Source organism: Primulina tabacum, chromosome 5, assembly GCF_025594145.1.
Source record: "Primulina tabacum isolate GXHZ01 chromosome 5, ASM2559414v2, whole genome shotgun sequence".
In the NCBI taxonomy this organism is placed as follows: domain Eukaryota; kingdom Viridiplantae; phylum Streptophyta; class Magnoliopsida; order Lamiales; family Gesneriaceae; genus Primulina; species Primulina tabacum.
In genome coordinates this window covers 6,308,026-6,329,543 of record NC_134554.1, presented here as the reverse complement: position 1 = coordinate 6,329,543, position 21,518 = coordinate 6,308,026, and the positions used below count along the sequence as shown (strand labels likewise).

Here is a 21,518-nt window from a genome sequence, read left to right as displayed (position 1 = left end):
ATGTTGTCTGATTGATTTGGCATGGAGTATTAAAAGTTTGAAAAAAATTTGTGTGAGATAGTTTTAGGGATCATGTTTTTGGGTCATCCATGAAAAAAATATTACTTTTTATATATGCTAAGAATATTATTTTTTATTGTAAATATCGGTAAGGTTGACCCGTCTCACAGATAAAGATTCGTGAGACTGTAGGGGTGGCAAAATGCAACACGACCGTCAACACGACACGACCCAACACGAAAAAAATCAGGTTCGGGTTGAGGTTTTTCGGGTTCGGGTCGGATTCGGGTTGGGTGTGTTCGGGTTGGGTCAGGTTAGACGGGTTTCGAGTTGGATCGCGAGTTGACTCGAATTTTTTTATTTTTTTTGAAAAAATATTACCTTTATTTTTATATATTGTATGTTTAAACAAAATTTATTGTATATTTAATTTATATGATAAATTTTCGTTATTTAATATTTATTTTGTATATTTTTTATTTTTTAACAATTATTTATTTGATTTAGTAAATATAATTTTAATTTTTTACAATTAAACTTTCAAATTAAAATCGAAAATTTGGTTATTAGTTCAACTTCGAATGCTTTAATAAAGCTTAAATTACTCGAAAACAACTCGAGTTCATTAAAATTTAGCTAGAGCCGAACTTTTATATAAAAGTAGGTATCTTGTGAGACGGTTTCACGAATCTTTATCTGTGAGACGGGTCAATCCTACCGATATTCACAATAAAAAGTAATACTCTTAGCATAAAAGGTAATACTTTTTCATAGATGACTCATAAAAGAGATCTGTCTCACAAAATACGACCCGTGATATCGTCTCAAATAAATTTTTACTTTTATATAGCTATTCATGACTGACTCGATTGCACATTTACCATCCTGGATAATCAAAGTATTTATGAATTTATCTTTGATTTGAGATTACCTATTGCCTTGAATAAAACAAGTATATAGGAGGAAACGTGCTTTGTAACGTATATTATAGATAGATATAGATCAGAACACCGATTCAAACTAAATGAATTTAGATCAATTAGAAGATAAAAAAATCTATATAGATCAAATTATTAATGGGAAAAATATCTGATTAAAATAAAAAGTAACATGTACTCAGCACAAAACATAATTTTGTGATGGATAATTTCTAAATCGCATTGAGTTTTTTGATCAACGTCAAATATTAATTATATTATTTATTTACTATTAAAATTTTTTGGAAGCACAATATTTAAGTTTTACTTATATAAAATTAAACATAAATAACAAAAGAGTCACTAGAAAATAATCTTAATTTAAGACACTGACTAGAGCGACCAATTCATACGTGAGTTTTATATGACATTTTGACATTATTTATGATATTTTGCTTGGCGATTGCAATGACTTCGTTTTGATTTAATGAAAAAAATGCAACGATTTCTATAAAATAATAATAATAAGAATAATAATTTAGACAGGTTGTTGACGTAAGTTGGGCCATGCTAAAATAATAATAGTCCGTACCCCCAATCACTACGTCATATCATGATTTATGAAATGAAATACACTTTTAATATTCGAGGATGGGAATTAATTTCTAATGTCAATTGTCAAGTCCATGTCTTAGCCACATTATTGATTCTTTTTTTTTTTTAAAAAAAACAACTTCTTTGAAACATTAAATCAGAAGTATATTAAATACGATACATTTGAGAAAAATAGTTTATGTCAATGTTTAAATTAAAATTTAATATTTAACTATAATTTTTAAAAAATCAGTATCTGACAATATTATACTTTTAGTTTTAACTATCTATAAATCCAAATTTACAATTTTATTTTTTTATTAATTAAATAAATATATTATTTTATCAATAAAATTTACACGTGTCTTCTCCATCTAAAATATGATTTTAAAAAAAATATTATTTCTCAATTATCATGAAAAAATAGTACATACTTATTTTGACATACAAAGTACCTATTATGAGGTTTCAAATACTTGATTTCGCTCTTTGAATACTCTAAATGTATAAGAAAATATTATATTTTCGAACAATCACCATAAATTCAGTCATTGTTGGTCTTTTAGATGGAGAACAATCACCAAAAAATTATATTTTAAATAGAGAAGACATATGTAATTTTTGTGAATAAAATAATATATTTATTTAAATAATAAAGGGTAAATGATAAATTTTAGTTTATAGGGAGTTAAAACTAAAAGTATAACATTGTCAGATACTGATTCTGATAAAATTGTGGTTAAGTATTGAATTTTAATTCAAATATTGACAGAAAAATTTTTCACAAATTTATCCAATAAAGTAAATAAAATAAAAAAAGTTTACAGAGTAAATAAATAATTATTTCAAAAATAAATCGATTTTAAAACACAAGAATTCCTTTTCATAATAAATTATGACCGATGACCACTTTCTTGCTGCCCATGCACCTACCTCGTTTATGAACATTTAATTTTACTACATCAAATCGCAAAATGAATGGTATTCATTCAATTCGGCACTGAGTGAAATTGTATTTTACGAATATATCATTCTTGTAACTATTCATTGAGCTCACTAGGGTAATTTTATATATTTAGAAACATAAAATGTGAAATACACATTATTTAGAGCGTGTGAATTTTCAACTACATAGTTTTTTTTTAAGGTAAAACTCGTAACTTTATTGAATAAAATCATCAATTACAAGCCTGACCAACCACGGTGGAAATTCACCATTCACCCATACAAATGGTGACGGGGAAGAAAATGCAAAATGAGCTATATTATGAACAACTATATTCGAAGAACGACGAACATGAATGCACTCAGAAATCACAGGTTTCTTCAACCGCTCTTTAATATGTGCTGCACAAATACCAATGTTCCCAAGATCATCTTGGTTGGTAGTGACTGCCTGCACTGCCAATAAGGAATCCGAAGCTACTTGAACATCAGTAAAGCCTTTATCGTACAAAAGAATAATTCCTTCCCGGATCGCCAATAATTCCCCATGAACTACTGATAAGGGCTGATTGATCTGTTTTCCAAAAGCCAGCAACAAGCGACCTTGACTGTCTCGAACTACACCCCCAATGCTAAAATGGTTTTTCTCATAATTCACCGCTACATCTACATTGAGCTTGAGCGAACATGGACTGGGAGGCGTCCAACTCTTCTCCATATTAACCCTTGGAGCTGCAGCGACTATTTTCTCTTTGACTCGAGCTTTGCGGAAATCTGGTAATATCGCTGTGCTCCAGGAAACGGTCGTTGCTAATGGGTTCTTCTTATCGCTGTGCAGGAAATTTTGCTTCTCGCGCCAAACTGCCCATGTGAGGATCGCAAACTCCTCGAAAGCCGGTTTGGGTAATTGCTCCTTCAACCACAAACATAGCTCCAGAGTGCAAGATTGCGCGGCTCTACGCAAGACAAAAGCAAAAGACGTGTTCTTCCACAAATGCTTGATTGCAGCACAGAAAAATAGAGCATGTCAAGTAGAGTTCCTCGGGAAGTTGCACAGACTACAAGATTCACTGACCGGAACATGCTGGCGAGATAGGTTTAGATTAGTCGGAATACAATCATGTGATATACTCCACCAGAATAATCGGATTTTCGGCGGGACAGATAGGCTCCATATAAAAGACCACCAATCCTCATTAGGATGAGCCGACTGATGTTTCGGAGGTAAGAATAATCCACGCTGAAGGCGGCATCCATCTCTCACTGTATAATGACCTTTTGCGTCATACCTCCAGAATAGGGTGTCACAAACCCCAGTAGCAGGAAGTGGGATCTTGAGGATTTCACTAGCCACATGAGGGTTAAAGCTAGAAATGATTAGATTAGTATCCCACCCACCATTCCTGATTAGAGTACTTACCGTTCTGCCTTGATCCCGAGAGACTAGAGATCCATGCAGGTTAGAACGCATGCTTGGTATCCATCTGTCCTCGAAGATGTTAATTTTTGTACCATCTCCAACACGCCAAAGCAGACCCTTCACAATGATTTCTCTACTCCATAAGATCGATCTCCAGATGTAAGAGGGGTTACTACCCAATCCCGCTTGCAGCACCGACCCATGTCTAAAGTATCTTCCTTTCAGAATTCGACCAGCTAGAGAATCAGGATTACGGATGAGGCGCCATAATTGTTTAGCTAGCAGAGCTCTATTAAATTCCGCTAGTTTCCTGAACCCAAGGCCGCCCCTTCCTTTAGACTGGCAAAGAAAATCCCAGGTTCGCCAATGCATCTTCCTTTTACCATTATCAACACCCCACCAAAAATTCGCACATTCCCGTTCAATATCTTCACAGACCATGGTGGGTAGCTTGAAGCAAGACATAGCAAAGTTAGGAATAGCTTGTAGAATCGATTTAATGAGCACCTCTTTCCCCCCTGTGGAAAACCACTTGTTACTCCATCCTTGAATTCTCTGTACCACTCTGTCTACCTGATATTTAAATTGGAGTCTTTTGCTTCTCATAGACACTGTAGGAAGGCCCAAATATAATTCATGCTGGTGTACTACAGGAATAGCCAAGATATTCTTTATCATTTCCATAAGCAACGGATGAGTATTGGGACTGAAGGAAAGAGCTGACTTATCATAGTTGATGAGTTGTCGCGATGCCTTCTCATAGTTGAGATTACACGAGCTTCTGTTTTAAAATATAAGGAGTTAAAAACCTATTAATATTCAAAGGTTTTGATATTCCAAAAGATACATATATAATGCCATTTATCCGACTTAGTTATTGAATCACTTGCACTCGGTAGAAAATTATGTGGATGGCCAGATCAGTAAACTAATGTGTAATAACCCGACACTTCAAGCCGGTTCTGAAAGACCGGAGCAAAGTTCGGAACTACCCATCGGTTTGGACCTTTCGAAGCCAGCAAAGCAAGGCAGTCGCACATCAACGAGCTACGACACATAACAATTCAGACCTTCCGAACCCAAGAACGGACCTCCTAATTACTCGTCCCATGAGGTGTCAAAGCGAGCATGACACGTATGTCTGAAGCCGGTTCGGTACTTACTTTCGAACCCGCCGAACTCAGCTTAAAAATAGGCCACTCATGATTCATTTTCAAGACACACCTGCATTTTCAGGATAGGAGACCGGTGCTTCTAGATCTCAGTTAACAGAAAGATTAGCCACTATTATATGTGTTTTTTCTTCACCTGCATATAGGATAGAGTTGTTAACTTGTATAAAGATTAGAAGGAGAATTGTTGAGAAATAATTATTAATATTTTTTTTATATACTATGAATCCAAAGCCGCTAATATTTGCAAATCATATTAGTTAGATGAGCAATAATATATAATTATTAATCTTACTATTATGTGTGCTTGCTTGTGCCTGCACAATTAAAAAGAATTGAATCTCATTAAATGTATACTTTCGTACAAGAGTCAGTCATTCAACTACTGAAATGACTCAATTATCTAATGTCATGTTTGATTAAATAATTTACATGGCTATTTCAAATTCCCCATTTTTTTCCTAACGTATTTTTGTTGATATTTTGAAAGGATTTGAAAAGATAACTAGTTATACGTGATCGATGAAGTTTTTTAAATTTAGGATTTAAAATCCGAACACCCTAGTCCGAACATCTCCTGAAAGTTGGGGAGCAAATGCCATTCATATATTCCAACTTTGTGGTATAGGATGGGTTTATGAAATGTTCTCCTTTTTTTTTTGGTGTGAGGTTGATTGATACATGATATATTCTTGGATCGAATTGGTTAGTTTAGATGCTGTAATAATGATTTTCCATTTCTGTAACATTGACTCTTCAATTTCTCCGTCTTGTTTTGTAGTTTTGTTGATCAATATTGATTCCACCAAGGCCCACTCACTGATTAAAGTATCTGTACAATCTTGATGAGCTTCAATGGACATGTATATTTATTGCTCAATTTCTCATATGCCAACCAATCCAGCCAAGATTCAAATTTTTTTGAACAAGGAGAATCAAACTCGGTGGAAAATAATGATACCCATTAAGCATGAAAAGCAATTAAATGAAAATTTAAACTAGAAAATGCTGTCAAATTTCATTATTTAGCCTAAGAAACATATGGACAGAAAATATTCAACATAGTACGTAGTGGTTTACTTGATCTCTGATATCCCAACCAGTGTTGCATATGAACCCCAATTGCATCCAAATACATGCTGCTTCTACCATGGAACCCAACCACCATACCTTCAGTAATCCCAGATGAAAAATACCTGCCGGTTTCCTCCCCGAACGTACCATGTTTCCCTCTACTAGTATAAAAACTCAAGGATTGGATCACTTGTATTATTTTATGATCTTTTCTAATGGGATGGTAATATCCACTCATGCAACTTAAAACTTCGCAAGGGTACTCGAATTTCACCTGAAAACGTTGGCAAACATAGTTAAAGCATTCAAACTTGAGTGTCAAACTTGCACACTCGTCATGCACCCGTGATTGATCAATCAACTATTAGTAGCGTACGGTGTGTGAAACGAAATTTGGGTGGAATTTATATGAAGCCATGGAGTTTCTGAAATGAAATTTGACGGTTCATTTGGATTTTTGAAAATTAAGCAAATTCTTGGTTCTCCACTTTGGAGGGAGTGGATATATAGTAAAGAAAAAGAATTTGATTCCATTAAATTGAACGGCTGGTAATTATCAAAACCATCTGATACATTATTTATGTCAAGTTGAACTTAAGAATTATTTTTTATTAAATTTAATTTTTCAGACTACACCATTTAACAATTTGTAGAATCCGTACAAGTTATACCTTCATGCATGCTTCAGTAAAACGAAACTAGAAATAAAATCATTTAATATTTATCGTTTGCCAAACTTGACCTCAAAGAAATAAAATATTTGGAATTAAAAGTATATGAAAATTTATTTTGAGGCCAAATATTAAGAAAGACATGTTTGTACGTGTAAAGCTTGAAGACCACATGCCCATTGGCAGCATCTCCCGTTATCCACATCTGACAGGCACACATTTTATTTTCACTTCACCATTTCGCTTGGACTACCTCCGCAAAAATCCCCATTCTACATGACAGGCCGCCGTTTCCCTTTCAATTATTGGCCTGTATTTTCCATGTCCATTTCCCCTTTCCGAGACCTTGCTTGAGTAACACTTGTGCAATGGCTCTGCCGCAGCTCTTGCATTCCCCTACTTCTTCCTCTTCCTATGCTATTTCTCGCAAACCGTGCTTAAACTCAGTTAATCACCTGGAGCCCAGTTATAGTTTTCCCGCTCCGCCTCGCCCCCGCCGCCACGGGCGGCGGAAACCCGAATCGCTTTGCTGCTCGGCCTCGTCGTTTTCGGAGAAACATCATACCAACTCCCCGAAATCTGATGATGTAGTTGAATTGCCGCTCTTCCCTCTTCCCCTCGTTCTGTTTCCGGGTGCTATCCTTCCCCTCCAAATCTTTGAGTTTCGTTACCGCATAATGATGCACACGCTCCTCCAAACCGACCTCCGATTCGGCGTCATTTACACTGACTCTGCCACGGGCACTGCCGATGTGGGCTGCGTCGGAGAAGTGATAAAACACGAGCGCCTAGTTGACGACCGGTTCTTCTTGATTTGCAAGGGGCAGGAACGTTTCCGGGTCACCAAATTAGTCCGCCCCAAACCCTACCTAGTGGCGGAAGTGACTTGGCTCGAGGACCGCCCCTCCGGTGAGGTGGAGGATTTGGACGCATTGGCCAGTGAAGTAGAGCTGTACATGAAAGATGTGATTAGGTTGTCGAATAGGCTGAATGGGAAGCCGGAAAAGGAGGTTCAAGATTTGAGGAGGAATCTTTTTCCGACTCCATTCTCGTTCTTTGTCGGAAGTACTTTCGAAGGCGCACCCAGGGAACAGCAGGCATTGCTGGAATTGGAGGATACTGCGACGAGGTTGAAAAGGGAGAAGGAGACGCTGAGGAACACATTGAATTACTTGACTGCTGCATCTGCTGTTAAGGATGTTTTTCCATCCTCGTAACAAGATGGAGAGATAGGGGCCATGGGTGCTATTATATTCTACTAATGGTATTTGTGACTTCATATAGATTTTCAAATTTTATAATTTGTGTGGGAATATGTAAATTTTGATGCCGCGTAGATGGAAGTGGTAATCCTTTGGCAAATATTTCTTCTTTTTATTAGCATGGACGGGTTACACTGCCAATATGATATAGATTAATAAGGAACTATACGGTGCATATGGGATGCTTAAAAGGCTAAAAATTTGACATCAAGTGGATGGTTAAGCTAGGAAATTTCTTATACCAATATGTTACGGTCTAAGGAGGGTTGAGATTTAGGAGCATGTTCCTTTGCTCAGAATATGTTTCCTCTTAGCTGAGAATAGGATGTGACATATCCTGTGTTTGAATATAGGACCAAACACTTATTGTCCAAAACTGTAGTTTATGGTTAAGGTATTACTCAATTTTTTTTAACTGTGAAGTCTTAGCATCATATTTTGATTGTTGTGTCATGTAGAATAAGGTTTAATTGTTGATCTCCGTAAATTCCCCACCTCAAAGTTGCACCAGTTGCAACTCAGAGAAATTGAACACAGGTGAGTAGTTTCGAATTTTGATAGCAATTACTGGACTGAGTGTTTGCGGCTATATAAAATGTTGTAGATAGCGTTTATGGTGTGACTTGAATGGCGAATGAGCACATCTCCTTAAGGATGAAGAGGTTTCGGAAAATGAATAGACATCTTATTCTCAACATTTCCTTTTATGATGATTTGGTTGAAATTATCGTGTTCTACATCCGTTTCCCTTCACCATACCAATTATCATGTGGGAAGTGAATCAGGTATTCAGGTGTAATTTTTTTGTTATTGTATTGCTGTGCATGTTATTCCGATATCTCCATGTTGTTCAGCGAGTTCAAAGATGAGGATAAGTGCTAATGTTGGGACTGCAGTCATATGCCTTGTGAAAAATTTCATTTTGCTATTAATATTCATGCACCATTATGTCATGGTAAACTCAAAGCTATACTTCTAAAATTAGGGCATTGACAACTCTCCTCCTAATAATTTTAGGAAAATAACGAATTTTGTTTGAAGGAGTATGGTTTCTATTCTTTAATGTTGAGAACACATCCGAGATTAAACGAGTAAATGTATAAAGAATTGCCAGACCCAAACTCTTCTCGAAGTTTAAGTTGTGCCGGCATATCTTTGGAATCGGTTACTTTACAAAATGCTTGCTAATTACTTGTCCTTCTACTCGTTTTTAGCCATTCAACAACACAAGATTTGCAATACCCTTCTCATTCTTCATTTTTGGTCCAGTAAGTATGTTGTTTTTACTTCTGAACAGTTCATAAATCTGATTCAGTCTTTGCATATGTGAATTGAATAATATATTGCACTCAGAATAAATTTGATCAGACTAATTATATGTTGTATGTTCATATGTGTGTTTTTCATCTACTCGCATGAAATATGGTATGAAACTCTTCTAAATCTAGTAAAATTTATACAGCTCCAAGATTTAGATATTGAAACTTGGATGCGGAGCAATTCAGTGTCAGTTTTGCTGACCATTCTTCAAACCTCTTTCTCATTCCTTTCCTTGAATTTCCCAAAAGCCACCCCCTTCGATCAGCGTGCTGTTGGTTGCCATGTGTGCTATTTTACTTTGCAATTGTTCAACTTTTTGCCTGGTTTCATCTTCTTCAAGTTTCATAGATTACTTTCTCTCATTGCTTTTCATGTAGGAATTATTCAAAGGTGGTATTGTCACTTTGGTTTTGATCCTCTTTTTAGGATTAATTTGAATTTTGTCATTCCAAACACAACGTGATTTTAATTTTAAATGTGTTTACTGTTTGTTTAGTCTTCTCAAATTATTAAATGTTTTCAAATGAGGTTTTTTGTATTCATCTAATGTATTTGACCTTGTAACTCCTTGTGATTTTTACCGAGTTAATTGTCAAATATATCAAGTATATGGAAAATGAATACAAAACCATCTTTTCGAATGAAAACAGAAAATTTTGAATGCATTAACCTGCGGTTTCCTGCAAAACCATCCGTTATGCATAGTATTATGCACGACAGAGAAAGCTAGATTTGTGTGTGTCTTTTATCTTCGCGAACTTCTTAATATATCTTTTTTTACATTATTATTATTGTATCATATCATAATTTCATAAAATGACATGACATGACATGATAAAAAAAATTTAGATGATCGAATAGATTTATTACATGTCATAACATCATAGATTCAGAATTTCAAATTTACCAAAATTATACATAATATGTCTCGACAATCCATGTGTGAGGAAAAGCCAAAGCAGCAAGTGTTTTTTCGCAAACTGTCATGTCAGCATTTCTGGTAAATGCGTGACAGACTCAAAAATAATAACGGCATGCGCCACGACCCACACGCTGCGATAAAGAAAATATTTCTTAGCTGCCATTTTCATTAATCTTGATGAACCCAAGTGAAAGAGGATGGAGATGCACTATGTATATTTTAAATTTAACGTTTTATGTTTAGTAAAGGTTTTTCAAATTATAATTTCATGGAAGTATTTTTTTCGTCATCTATTCTATTTTATGCTATTTTATGATTAAGTTTGAGACATTTAGATTAAATAAAGATAGATGAATAATCACATGCTTATCTAATGTTTTGTTAAAATTTTAAGATATATTAATAATCATTTTGATCCGATTTAACACCTAATTTTATGATTAATTATTTGATTATTAATCTAACAAACCACAAATTACATTTCTATCCTTTATCTCTTGTGAAGATAAATATTTATTAAATTCTAATTTATTGTATTTAATGATTACCGTAATATTTTCAAATATATTTCTAATAAATATATTTAAATTAATTTTATGATTAAGTTTGAGACATTTAGATTAATAATTAATCATTTAATTATTCTATTACACGTACCAAACGTAGCTTTAGATTAATAAAATTTTGATATTGTGATCTATGTTAATAATTATATATGTTAATAATCGTGTTTGAATATTTTTACACTCTTTTTAAGAAAAACAAAAATAGCGTGGAAAATTTTGATATGAAAATCGCGTTCCGTAGATATTTCCACAACTACCATACCCTTTTAGAACTGCAGACAGGCCAGGCCTTCTCGCAAAATTCCTCTCCGTCTTCGGGAAGCGATCCCCTCCGTTTACTATATATGTACTGAAGATTTAGCAAACGCTTATAAAATCTGCATATTCTGGAAGGTTTTTTCAACTCTCGCTGTAAATTATATGTCTCTACTTCCTTTTCTTTTCACTTTTTGGTTCTCTCCCACAAAATAAAGGGGAAAAAGTTTTCCTTGTGAAGCTTACAGATGGACGCTGATTCGCGGCAATACGAGAACATTGTAAGACACTCTAGATTGTATTGGCCTGTATTATGCAGTTTTTGGTGTGGAACACTGTTATTTTTTGTATGAGTTTCTTTTTCTTTTCTATCATAGACAATTTCCTCCGAGGTTTGAGTTTTTGTCCCCATTTAAACTTTCTTGATGAGTTATGATTGTCATTTCAGTTTGATACATGTTCTCTGTTCATTCTTTTTAAATACATTGTGGAAGTGCTGTATCTAGTTTGAATGAAGTTTATAGTAATTTCGTTTTGTCATTCTATTAAAGTAATTTAAAATTAGATGATTACGGGCTTTCAGCTTTATTGTGGTGAAGGTGACTAATTTGGCTTACCCTTCATGGTAAATGAACCTCGGTTGGTTCGTAGACTTAAGGTTTTTTGGTTTTGTTCACTGATTGATTTATGCTGATTTTTTACATTGTCTAATTCAGAAGTTCAACGCCAACTATCGAAACAACAATTTTTTTGACATTGGGTGCCTCGATAATGGTGGGAAGAACAGCATTTTTTGGTTGCATAATATTTTTCGAGTTGCAACAAAAGTCATTGTTTTTAACATAGATTTTATGCTTCACACTCTTCAGATTTGTCTTAGATTGCATTTGGATGGAATGTTTTTAGTGGATTTGATTTCAAATATATTTCAAGTCCAAGAAAGAGGATTTGAAATACCTTGTGTTGCTCAAGTATGTGTTTTTGCTCTAATTTCAAATTCCCTCACCAACCTAATTATTTGAAAACAAATTCAAATCCTTTCATCCAAACACAACCTTATATAATTCCGTTTCCAGAGGATTATATATGGTTGAAGACAGCTAATGTCCATTTTCTTGATCTTGAAGGTGTCAATCAAACAGGGAACTGTGTTTTGCCAATCAACATTTTACATAACAAATTGAAATTTTGCTAACCACTCTCATCTTATGGTGGCCTGATCACATATTGATTTCTTATTGACCAAGATTTCTTCATTTTTTTGGGATATTCTATGTGAATCCACAAGATTTATTGTATGAATTGATCAGGGATTTACTCTTACTTCTTTTGTGTATGCTTTTAAATGTAAAATATATTATTGCATAATTGTTTTTATTTCCTCACAGGCTGTGAATGAAAAAGACATTCATAAGGTCGTTCTGTCATATCTTGTGCACCATTGCTTCAAAGATACAGTGGATTCTTTCATTACTTGTACTGGGATGAAGCATCCTACCGGTCATCTGGAGGACATGGAGAAAAGGAAAAGTAAGGGATCTCCACATGGTTTTATGGAAAAATTTAGTAAAGTTCTAGTGGCTATCACTTTTCCAATGTATTTATACTTCCTTTGTAGGAGTAATTGAAATGGTGGAAGCATAGTCTTTAGGTGACAAATGTTAAATGAGCCTAAATGGTAGCGTGCTTGACATCAGTGAATCAATTTCTCAGTAGAGGAGGGAAAAAAGTTATGCTTCTAACTTTTGCTGGTGAGTTTCTTTTAGGAGAAATGAGTCGAGGATAAGGCATTTTAAACATCGGTCAACAAAAAATATAGCTATTTATCTCACTCAATCTTATGCTGGGAGAAACTAAATGTGCCTGGTGTCATAGCTGGTGTGGGTAGTTCAATTAATTTTCTATCCATTACCGATACCGATATCTATGATAATATATCTTGTACCTTCATGATTAAGTGGTCTTGCTTAAGGATTAAAAAATTTGTACACAAATGAATACAACTTCAGAAGAAGATGAAAAATTTGATGGAGGATGGTAGGGGTACTTTCTACGAAAAGATTTGGATGTAAGGGTTCTAGTGTTTCTGTAAATATATTTTGAAATGATGGTCACAGTGATTTTGAAAGTGATATGATATGTGTTATGATTAATGGTGTTGTAATATAATTTTATGATAAAAGTACAAATTGATATGAGGATAAGTTAAAAAATGGGGAGAAAGAGTGAGGGTGTCATTAACTTTATATGAACATTTAATTTGATATTCGTAAGAATGCTTTGGTTTAAATTTTTGAAATAAAATGAAATCATATAGTTTTTGGTAATTCAATGAGAGGAGAATTGATCTTTAATTCTACACAGAGTCAATTCAAGAGGTGGAAAACGGTTGTTACCATTGCATGACTACTTAAAACGTACACTAATCTTCCCAATTCTTAAGTGCACGTGTTATCTTTGTAAGAAACTTCACAATAACATTTTTGTAGTTTCAGCTCACTGAAGAAACTAAACGTGAGAAGAATGTCCCACAAGTATCTATTGCACTAATATGGTAGTTCGTTTACAGGAATCTTCCACTTTGCATTGGATGGAAATGCATCGAAAGCTATAGAATTGACCGAAGAATTTGCTCCTGGTGTGCTGGAGGAAAACAAGGATTTGCATTTTGATCTTTTGAGCCTTCATTTTGTTGAACTTGTGTGCTCTAGAAATTGGTGAGTATGATGTCAATAAATGCCGAATTTTAATTATTTAACATATAATACACTGAAAGCATGTAACATATGATTTATGAAATTTGTCTATAAGGTCTAAAACACGGGGCGAGTGGCCAGGGGATAAATCTCTTGTTATTCTTCCGTAAGTTGGAACTTTGGCTAAATCACAATGAAATGGGATAAAAAATTTGCTAACATCTTAATAATATCTAGTGTCGTTTTATGATATCATCTTTGCTTTCACGCATATTAAGGTTTAAATTTTACTCGCAGTACCGAAGCTCTGGAATTTGCCCAAACCAAGTTGACTCCTTTTGGGAAAGAACAGAAATACGTCGAAAAGCTTGAAGTATGTTGTTCTGTCTCTGATTTCATTGGTTCATACCCCGTGAATCGCTAAAGGATGGAGTAATTGTTTTTTATATAGGACTTTATGGCTCTGCTTGCTTATGAAGAACCAGAGAAGTCCCCGATGTTCCATCTTCTCAGCATGGACTACAGACAGCGTGTTGCTGATGGTTTAAACAGAACAATTCTCGGTACTTTGTTCATAAAGTTGTAGCCTGGAATTTTATTTATTTTTTGTGAATTATGGATTGTTTCTTAAATATGTGCCTACACATTGTGATTTCAGCACATACTAAGTTGCCAAGCTATTCAGCAATGGAAAGGCTAATTCAGCAGACTACAGTTGTCAAACAATGCTTGGATCAAGAATCTGGCAAGGTTTGAAGTTTGCTGCTAATCTGTTGCTGAGTATCCATGTACTTGATTCCTTCAGACGCTGAGTAATCCCTGCACTCTCATTTATTGCACCTTGCTCCCTGGTTCGAATAGTTTGTTACTCTCTATGGATTTGTGTCGTAGTATAGTTCTTACCAAGCTTAAGGATAAAAAAAAATTTTAACCGTAGAACTTGTCATGTATAAATTCTCAACTCTGTTGATCCTTCCGTCTTTTGACAGCAATTGTACCTTTATACGTGTGCTTGCCGAATAGACAAATTTACACGCTGTTGGCCTTTTGTTTCTTCCAAGTCTCGTGCTCTGAAATTGTCTTCGGATTTTTTTAAAAATTTTGCAGGATGGGCATCAACCCTTCTCTTTGAAAGACTTTCTCAAGAGCTGCTATTGGGAAGTCTTCACAGGAGAATGATAAAAGACAGATATTTGGTGCATTGGCAGATTGGCTTGAGGTGACTCTGGCACGGTACCCGTCGATGGAACCTTTTGTATTTGTTGAATTTGTGGTTATACAAACGAACCATGTCCGTGTTTCAAGTAAATGAGGCAAGATAGTATGTTCTTATGTGTAGATAAAATACTTTGGGAAAATGCCTTCGATTGTAGTCTAGCTTGCATTATTAGATCATACTACATGCATCTTGACATGCTAATGTTATAATTATCAATCTAATTTTTTTTAATCATAAAAACAATTATTTAACTAATTCTCTATTATTAAGAAAAAAAATTATGTGTAACGAAACAAATTTATTTCAATTATTTTGAAAAGTGATTATACTCTCTCTAAATTATAATAATTTATTGTCACAGAAAATGGGAAGTAAAAAATATTTTAAAATTATTAAACTACAGAAGACTATATTGATAATCTGACATAAATAATAATGTTTTTAAAACATAAAATTATTATGACATGATTTTACATGTCAATTTTGTCGGACACATGTTCGATTTAATATGATCAATGAAAAAATAAAAAATATTATTTTTTAGTATAAATGTAAATTAAATCGATTTGAATAGAGATATGTATTATAATACCTATTTTTTTAAATAATTTTATTAAAATGACTAGAAATAGAATAAATAAATAAGCCTGTAGAGTCTAACCCTTTGGTCGAGTGGCATCTCCACTCGGCCACTCCCAAAATAAAATATATCAATATAATTTTGTAAATTCACGTAAATAGAAAATATTGAAAAAGTTTAGACGTCGAGTTTGGACACTTCCGCCGGTGAAGAGAGCTACGGAGAACTCTGCTGACAAATTGTTAGCTTATGTATTAAGCTATTTTTCCTAAGAAGATCAGGAAAGTGTGACTTCAATTCTGCTATACTTTAGTTTTCTCGTCTTGACACTTACTCAACTGATTCAGGTTCTAGTTCTTGGTCATCCAGGAGAAGAGGTCACTCTGCAGTTGATACTAAGAATCGTTGCTGATGTTGGTCTTGGTGTAAGTATAACTTGTGTTTATGCCCCAAATTGTTAGGTGAGTTTTTAATGAGGTGGGGCCCACGCTGAATTAAATATTCCGAAATCAGAATCCCACATCGGATTTCTTTCTGTTTTGGCTTAAGAATTCTGGTTTATAAATAGAGCTCAACTCCTTCAGCTATTGTATCCCAAAATCAAAATACCGCTTAACTGCACAAGATGATGACCCACAAACTCCGGTGATTGAACCCAGGAGATCTTTGAGAACCATCAGACCACCTGAGAGATACTCCCCTGCACTTCACTATATTTTGCTGACAGACAAAGGTGAACCGGAGACCTATGAAGAGGCAATGCAAAATGATGATTCAACCAAGTGGGAGTTGGCCATGGAAGATGAGATGGATTCACTGTCATCCAATCAAACATGGGAGTTGACAGAACTTCCGCAAGGCAAAAAGGAGTTACATAACAAGTGGGTGTACCGGTTAAAAGAAGAGCATGATGGTAGCAAGCGGTACAAGGCAAGACTTGTTGTAAAAGGCTTCCAACAACGGGAAAGAATTGATTACACCGAGATTTTCTCTCCGGTGGTTAAATTAACCACTATCAGGACAGTACTTGGACTAGTGGCGAAGGAAGACTACATTTGGAGCAGTTGGATGTAAAGACTGCGTTTCTTCACGGTGACCTAGATGAAGAAATTTATATGAAGCAGCCACAGGGCTTTGAAGTACGGGGAAAAGAGAGAATGATGTGCAAACTTCAGAAGAGCTTGTACGGTCTCAAACAAGCTCCAAGACAGTGGTACAAGAAGTTTGACGGATTTATGAATAATAATGGTTTCCTAAGGTGTTAAGCTGATCATTGCTGTTATGTGAAAAAGTTTGACGGTTCTTATATCTTACTACTGATATATGTAGATGATATGCTGATAGCTGGAGCTTGTCTGGAAGAAATTGATAAACTGAAAAAAGATTTATCAAAGGAATTTGCCATGAAGGATTTGGGTGCTGCAAAGCAAATCTTTGGAATGAGGATCTTTAGAGACCGGGTGAATGGATTCTTGAAGTTATCTCAAGAAGAGTACGTGAAAAAGGTGGTTAGCAGATTTAATATGGATGAAGCTAAATCTGTGAGTACTCCTTTGGCTACTCATTTCAAACTAACCAAAGCACAATCACCATCGACGGAGCAGGAGCAGGCTTATATGAATAAGGTTCCTTATGCTTCTGCTGTCGGAAGCCTCATGTATGCAATGGTGTGTACAAGACCAGACATAGCATATGCAGTGGGAGTTGTGAGCAGGTTTATGAGTAATCCAGGAAAGCAACACTGGGAAGCAGTTAAGTGGATTCTCAGGTATTTGAAAGGTACTGCTAGTTGTTCTTTATGCTTCAGGAGGTCAAAATTGGGCTTACAGGATTTTGTCGATGCCGATATGGGTGGTGACCTGGATGACAGGAAAAGTACTACTGGATATGTGTTCACATTAGGTGGTACAGGTGTAAGCTGGGTGTCTAAGCTGCAAAAGATTGTTGCGCTTTCGACTACTGAGGCTGAGTATGTAGCAGTTACAGAAGCTAGCAAGGAGATGATATGGTTATGATCATTTCTGGAAGAATTGGGTCAGAAGCTTGAAGATAGCACGTTACACTATGACAGTCAGAGTGCTATTCATTTAGCAAAAAATCTTGTTTATCATGCTAGGACAAAGCATATACAGGTTAGGTACCATTTCATCAGATCAGTGTTGGAAGATGGAATCTTGATGCTGGAGAAAATTCCTGGAAGTAAGAACCCAGCCGATATGCTCACAAAGACAGTAACCATTGACAAACTGAAGTTGTGTTCAACTTCAGTCGGACTGCAAGTATAAATGGAGATATATGAGCTGCTGCAATGATGGTGTGAAGACATGATTTAAATCAAGTCTTCAAGTGGGAGAATTGTTAGATGAGTTTTTAATGAGGTGGGGCCCACGCTGAATTAAATATTCCGAAATCAGAATCCCACATCGGATTTCTTTCTGTTTTGGCTTAAGAATTCTGGTTATAAATAGAGCTCAACTCCTTCAGTTATTGTATCCCAAAATCAAAAGCTTATCAGCTTTGATAAAAAAAGAGTGTATTTTTTTCTTGAGTGCGGGAATTCTCTTGTGTGAGTTAGAGAAATTATTTTCTCGGTATATTCGGGTTTTGAGAGTGAGAAATATTGAGTGTATTGGTGTATACACTTGTTGTAATATTTATTCCAGTTATAAAAGTTGCAGTGCTCCGTGGACGTAGCCTATCTTGGGTGAACCACATAAATCTTTGTGTTCTTGTTGGTTATTTTATTCCGCAATTATTGGGTACTATATTGTCATCGTGATCGGCATCGCTTCGGTGTAATCTTCCAACACAAATATCCCTCAATTTCTCATTCTTCTCAAATTTTATGGAATTTTTGTAAATTTTATGTCGAACTTCGATAAATATCGTTTTCTTAATTTCTAATTTGATGCCTTGTGATTTTAAGGGACTCCCTGATGCTGAAAAGTCGACCCTACTGGCAGCTATCACATTTGCAAAACCTGATATAGCAGAATATCCATTTACAACATTGATGCCTAATCTAGGACGCCTTAACGGTGATCCCAGCTTGGGGGCTGGGCAGTTTTCATCTGAGGCGACTTTGGCAGATTTGCCTGGCCTCATTGAAGGTGCGCCTTTGGGAAAGGTATTCATTCTAGTTGTATTTCTTTTACAATCTTGATGTTTAAATTTCGTACTTTGCATGTAAAGTTTCTCGTTCTTTAGTATCTGGTTTTGTAAATTTTATTTCTTTGACTGACTGTAAATTTTATGCATTACTCGTTAGTTTCCAGGGTCTTGGTCGCAACTTTTTAAGGCATTTGAGGAGGACTAGGATGTTGGTCCATGTTGTCGATGCAGCTGCTGAGGATCCTATACATGATTACAGGACACTGAAAGAGGTAAGACACCAATCTCTACAAACCTGTGAGCAACAAATTCTCGGTACTTCACCAAATCCTAATGCTTTTTACGGTTTAAATAGTGAGTGCTTATACATTTTCTTTTTCTATGGATTTCTGGATAATTTTTGTGATTAGGATCATATGTGTTCCTATTAAGTTCCGAGTACCTCAATTTTGCAGGAACTGCGTATGTACAATCCTGATTACCTTGAACGACCTCACATTGTGATTCTAAATAAAATTGACAAACCTGAGGTATGTGCTTGGGTTTTTCTTTGCATGTAGAGATGTTCTTTTCTTAACGATGAAGGAAAGTTGAAGGAAATTGATGAATACCCACAACCTCTTTCAGTCGTCGGTGTCAGTGTTCTGTAAGTTTTTTTTAATATCTGCACAGCTTTCCACTCAGGCTCATTTGAATTCTTGATACAGCATATCTGGAAATCTTCTTTATTTCAGATTATTGAGCTATAAAACGGTGATGCTTGGGGATTTTATTCTGGTTTTGAACAAGTCTGGAATAAACATTTGTTTGTGTCATTTGATGCAGGAAAGGTATGAAGGTTAATGAAATGCTGAAGGAGATAAAGGCAGCCTTGCAGAAATGCAGAGATAGTAGTGAATCAGAGCAAATGTCAGCAGCACCTTCCTGAATCCCATCCAGCAACGTGGTGATAGATGATTTCAAATTTTTGGTTATGAAATTCATTTTTCTCACCCCTTGATCGATCTCTCTCTCACCAGAATTTTCTGGTCCACTACTCCAGACTCACACTTTACTTGTTGGTTCATTGTCTGTCTGACAATGCTCGGATTTGGATGCCTTGAACCAACGCCGCGATAGCCTCCACGACCTTTTGAGGGATTGGTTTGGTTAACTTCTTGTTGGAAATGAGCCATTTTCACTATATATGTGGAGAATCAATGTATTCAGTTTATTAGTAAATGAATAGGTAACTACTGTATTAAAAATGCTAACTTTTTAATATCAAATCTTTCTTTATTTCGACAATGCTTGCTCGTTATATACTAGATAACTGTACCAACGGCAGCGATATCTCATCATAGCAAAATGATGAAAAAGTTTCGAAGACGAGAAAATAATCTCAAAAAAGAACTTATCAAATCAGGACTTTGACCCTCAAGAGTTCTGTTATCCTTGTATGTCATAAATAATTTAATTCTAACTCGGAAGCATAATAATATTTTTAATATATATCATACTTTATAGGGTATAATATAGAATATATGATTTTGATATTCTTCTTTTTTTAACGAAGGGTTTCTAGAAGGTGTTAAATGATCTTTTGGTGTCATTTCTGAAATTTTCTTGTGATAATTAATATATCCATATATATCCTATCAGGCTTTCGAAATATTTGAATCACTTTCCATCGTTGTGGGCTGAGGCTGCCAAGGATACTTCCTTGAGGAATGTGGGTGATCTCGGGGCTTTTGGGAGTTATTTGGAATCTGCAAAAATGGTGTGCCTTCCGCATGGATCTTTAAATAACTCCACATAATAATTTAGACTATATAATATAGGTTTATATGTATATGAAGATTATAATTGTCAATAATGAAAAGTAGATTCAATTTATATAACATCGATCATAACATTGACGTGATATCGATGTAATGTAGACAAGACATCGATGTGACACTTACATATATGGTATCTCATCAACACTCCGGTGGAATAAATTACTAAAATTGTTAAAATTAAAAAAAAAATGAAATTTGACAATATCTTAAAAAGAAAATCGCGATGATGCAAACATACATATGATATTCTAGACGTCTTGTAGTCTTACTTTCATTTTCTTAGTGCAGAAATATTTATATAAAAACAAAACATAATGTATCACAAGCTAGATACAGAAGAAAAACGTATGAATATCAAACATATAAAATCATTTTTTAATGCTTCTAGGCAGCAAGGGCAACACCCCGACCTCTGAAAACGGGCAGCCCAACGCTCTGATCAACTGTGGGAACACTCAGCACTCGGGGTTCTGTCCAGGACCTCTGAAAAGACCGTTGGGCGATATTTTTCAAGTTTTTCATTGCTTTACAAGGTGAACATGCATTCATAAGCATTTCATAGCACTTAAAACCACGTTGTACTATAAATTTTGTCAAAAACAAACATGACTCATCCCTCTCACATATGTTTGTTCTCCACGTAGACTTTTCAAACATCTAATCATATATTCTCACATAATAAACAAAGAAGCGCAATTATTCTAGGCAACCTCACATATATGCGTAACTATATATAAAAAAAGATTGTATCAACTCTTCAAGAAATCTTAGGCAACAAAAGATTCTCGGATGAGTGCCATGCCATGCAATTTTTCTCACTTCTTCGAACTACTCCATCGCCTGTCCATCAGCAACATTGTCATTAAAAATATTCTCACATACATCAATCAAAAAAATATTCAAATATTAACAAATACACATAAAAACATATCATATGCGTGGAACATGATTATAAACTTAACTTCGAAACACAC

General features: G+C 35.1%; 3 protein-coding genes across 9 annotated transcripts; all 3 read left to right on the top strand.

Annotated features, from left to right (window-relative positions):
• Positions 1 to 7,017: 7,017 nt before the first annotated feature.
• On the top strand, positions 7,018 to 8,010 carry LOC142545956 (uncharacterized). The gene has a single exon (XM_075653407.1). The coding sequence runs from the start codon at positions 7,162 to 7,164 to the stop codon at positions 8,008 to 8,010; it is 849 nt and encodes a 282-aa protein (XP_075509522.1). The 5' UTR covers positions 7,018 to 7,161.
• Positions 7,924 to 15,209, top strand: LOC142545957 (uncharacterized). Of its 7 annotated transcripts, none has more exons than XM_075653409.1 (8): positions 11,075 to 11,256; positions 11,360 to 11,399; positions 12,507 to 12,648; positions 13,688 to 13,835; positions 14,112 to 14,187; positions 14,266 to 14,377; positions 14,473 to 14,564; positions 14,922 to 15,209. In XM_075653409.1, exons 2-8 carry the CDS (start codon positions 11,367 to 11,369, stop codon positions 14,991 to 14,993), a joined length of 675 nt encoding a protein of 224 aa, XP_075509524.1. In that variant the 5' UTR covers positions 11,075 to 11,256; positions 11,360 to 11,366; the 3' UTR covers positions 14,994 to 15,209. The 7 variants fall into 7 exon arrangements, 5 of the variants coding, with proteins under 5 accessions (XP_075509525.1, XP_075509524.1, XP_075509523.1 ...); XM_075653408.1 differs by having other exon boundaries at positions 11,075 to 11,274; XM_075653410.1 differs by lacking the exons at positions 11,075 to 11,256; positions 11,360 to 11,399 and adding an exon at positions 7,924 to 8,057.
• LOC142547823 (putative GTP-binding protein OBGC2) lies at positions 15,104 to 19,604 on the top strand. The gene is made up of 7 exons (XM_075656292.1): positions 15,104 to 15,118; positions 15,775 to 15,864; positions 15,961 to 16,038; positions 18,540 to 18,740; positions 18,889 to 18,996; positions 19,180 to 19,370; positions 19,550 to 19,604. The coding sequence occupies exons 1-6, from the start codon at positions 15,104 to 15,106 to the stop codon at positions 19,282 to 19,284; spliced, it is 597 nt and encodes a 198-aa protein (XP_075512407.1). The 3' UTR covers positions 19,285 to 19,370; positions 19,550 to 19,604.
• The last annotated feature ends 1,914 nt before the right edge of the window (positions 19,605 to 21,518 follow it).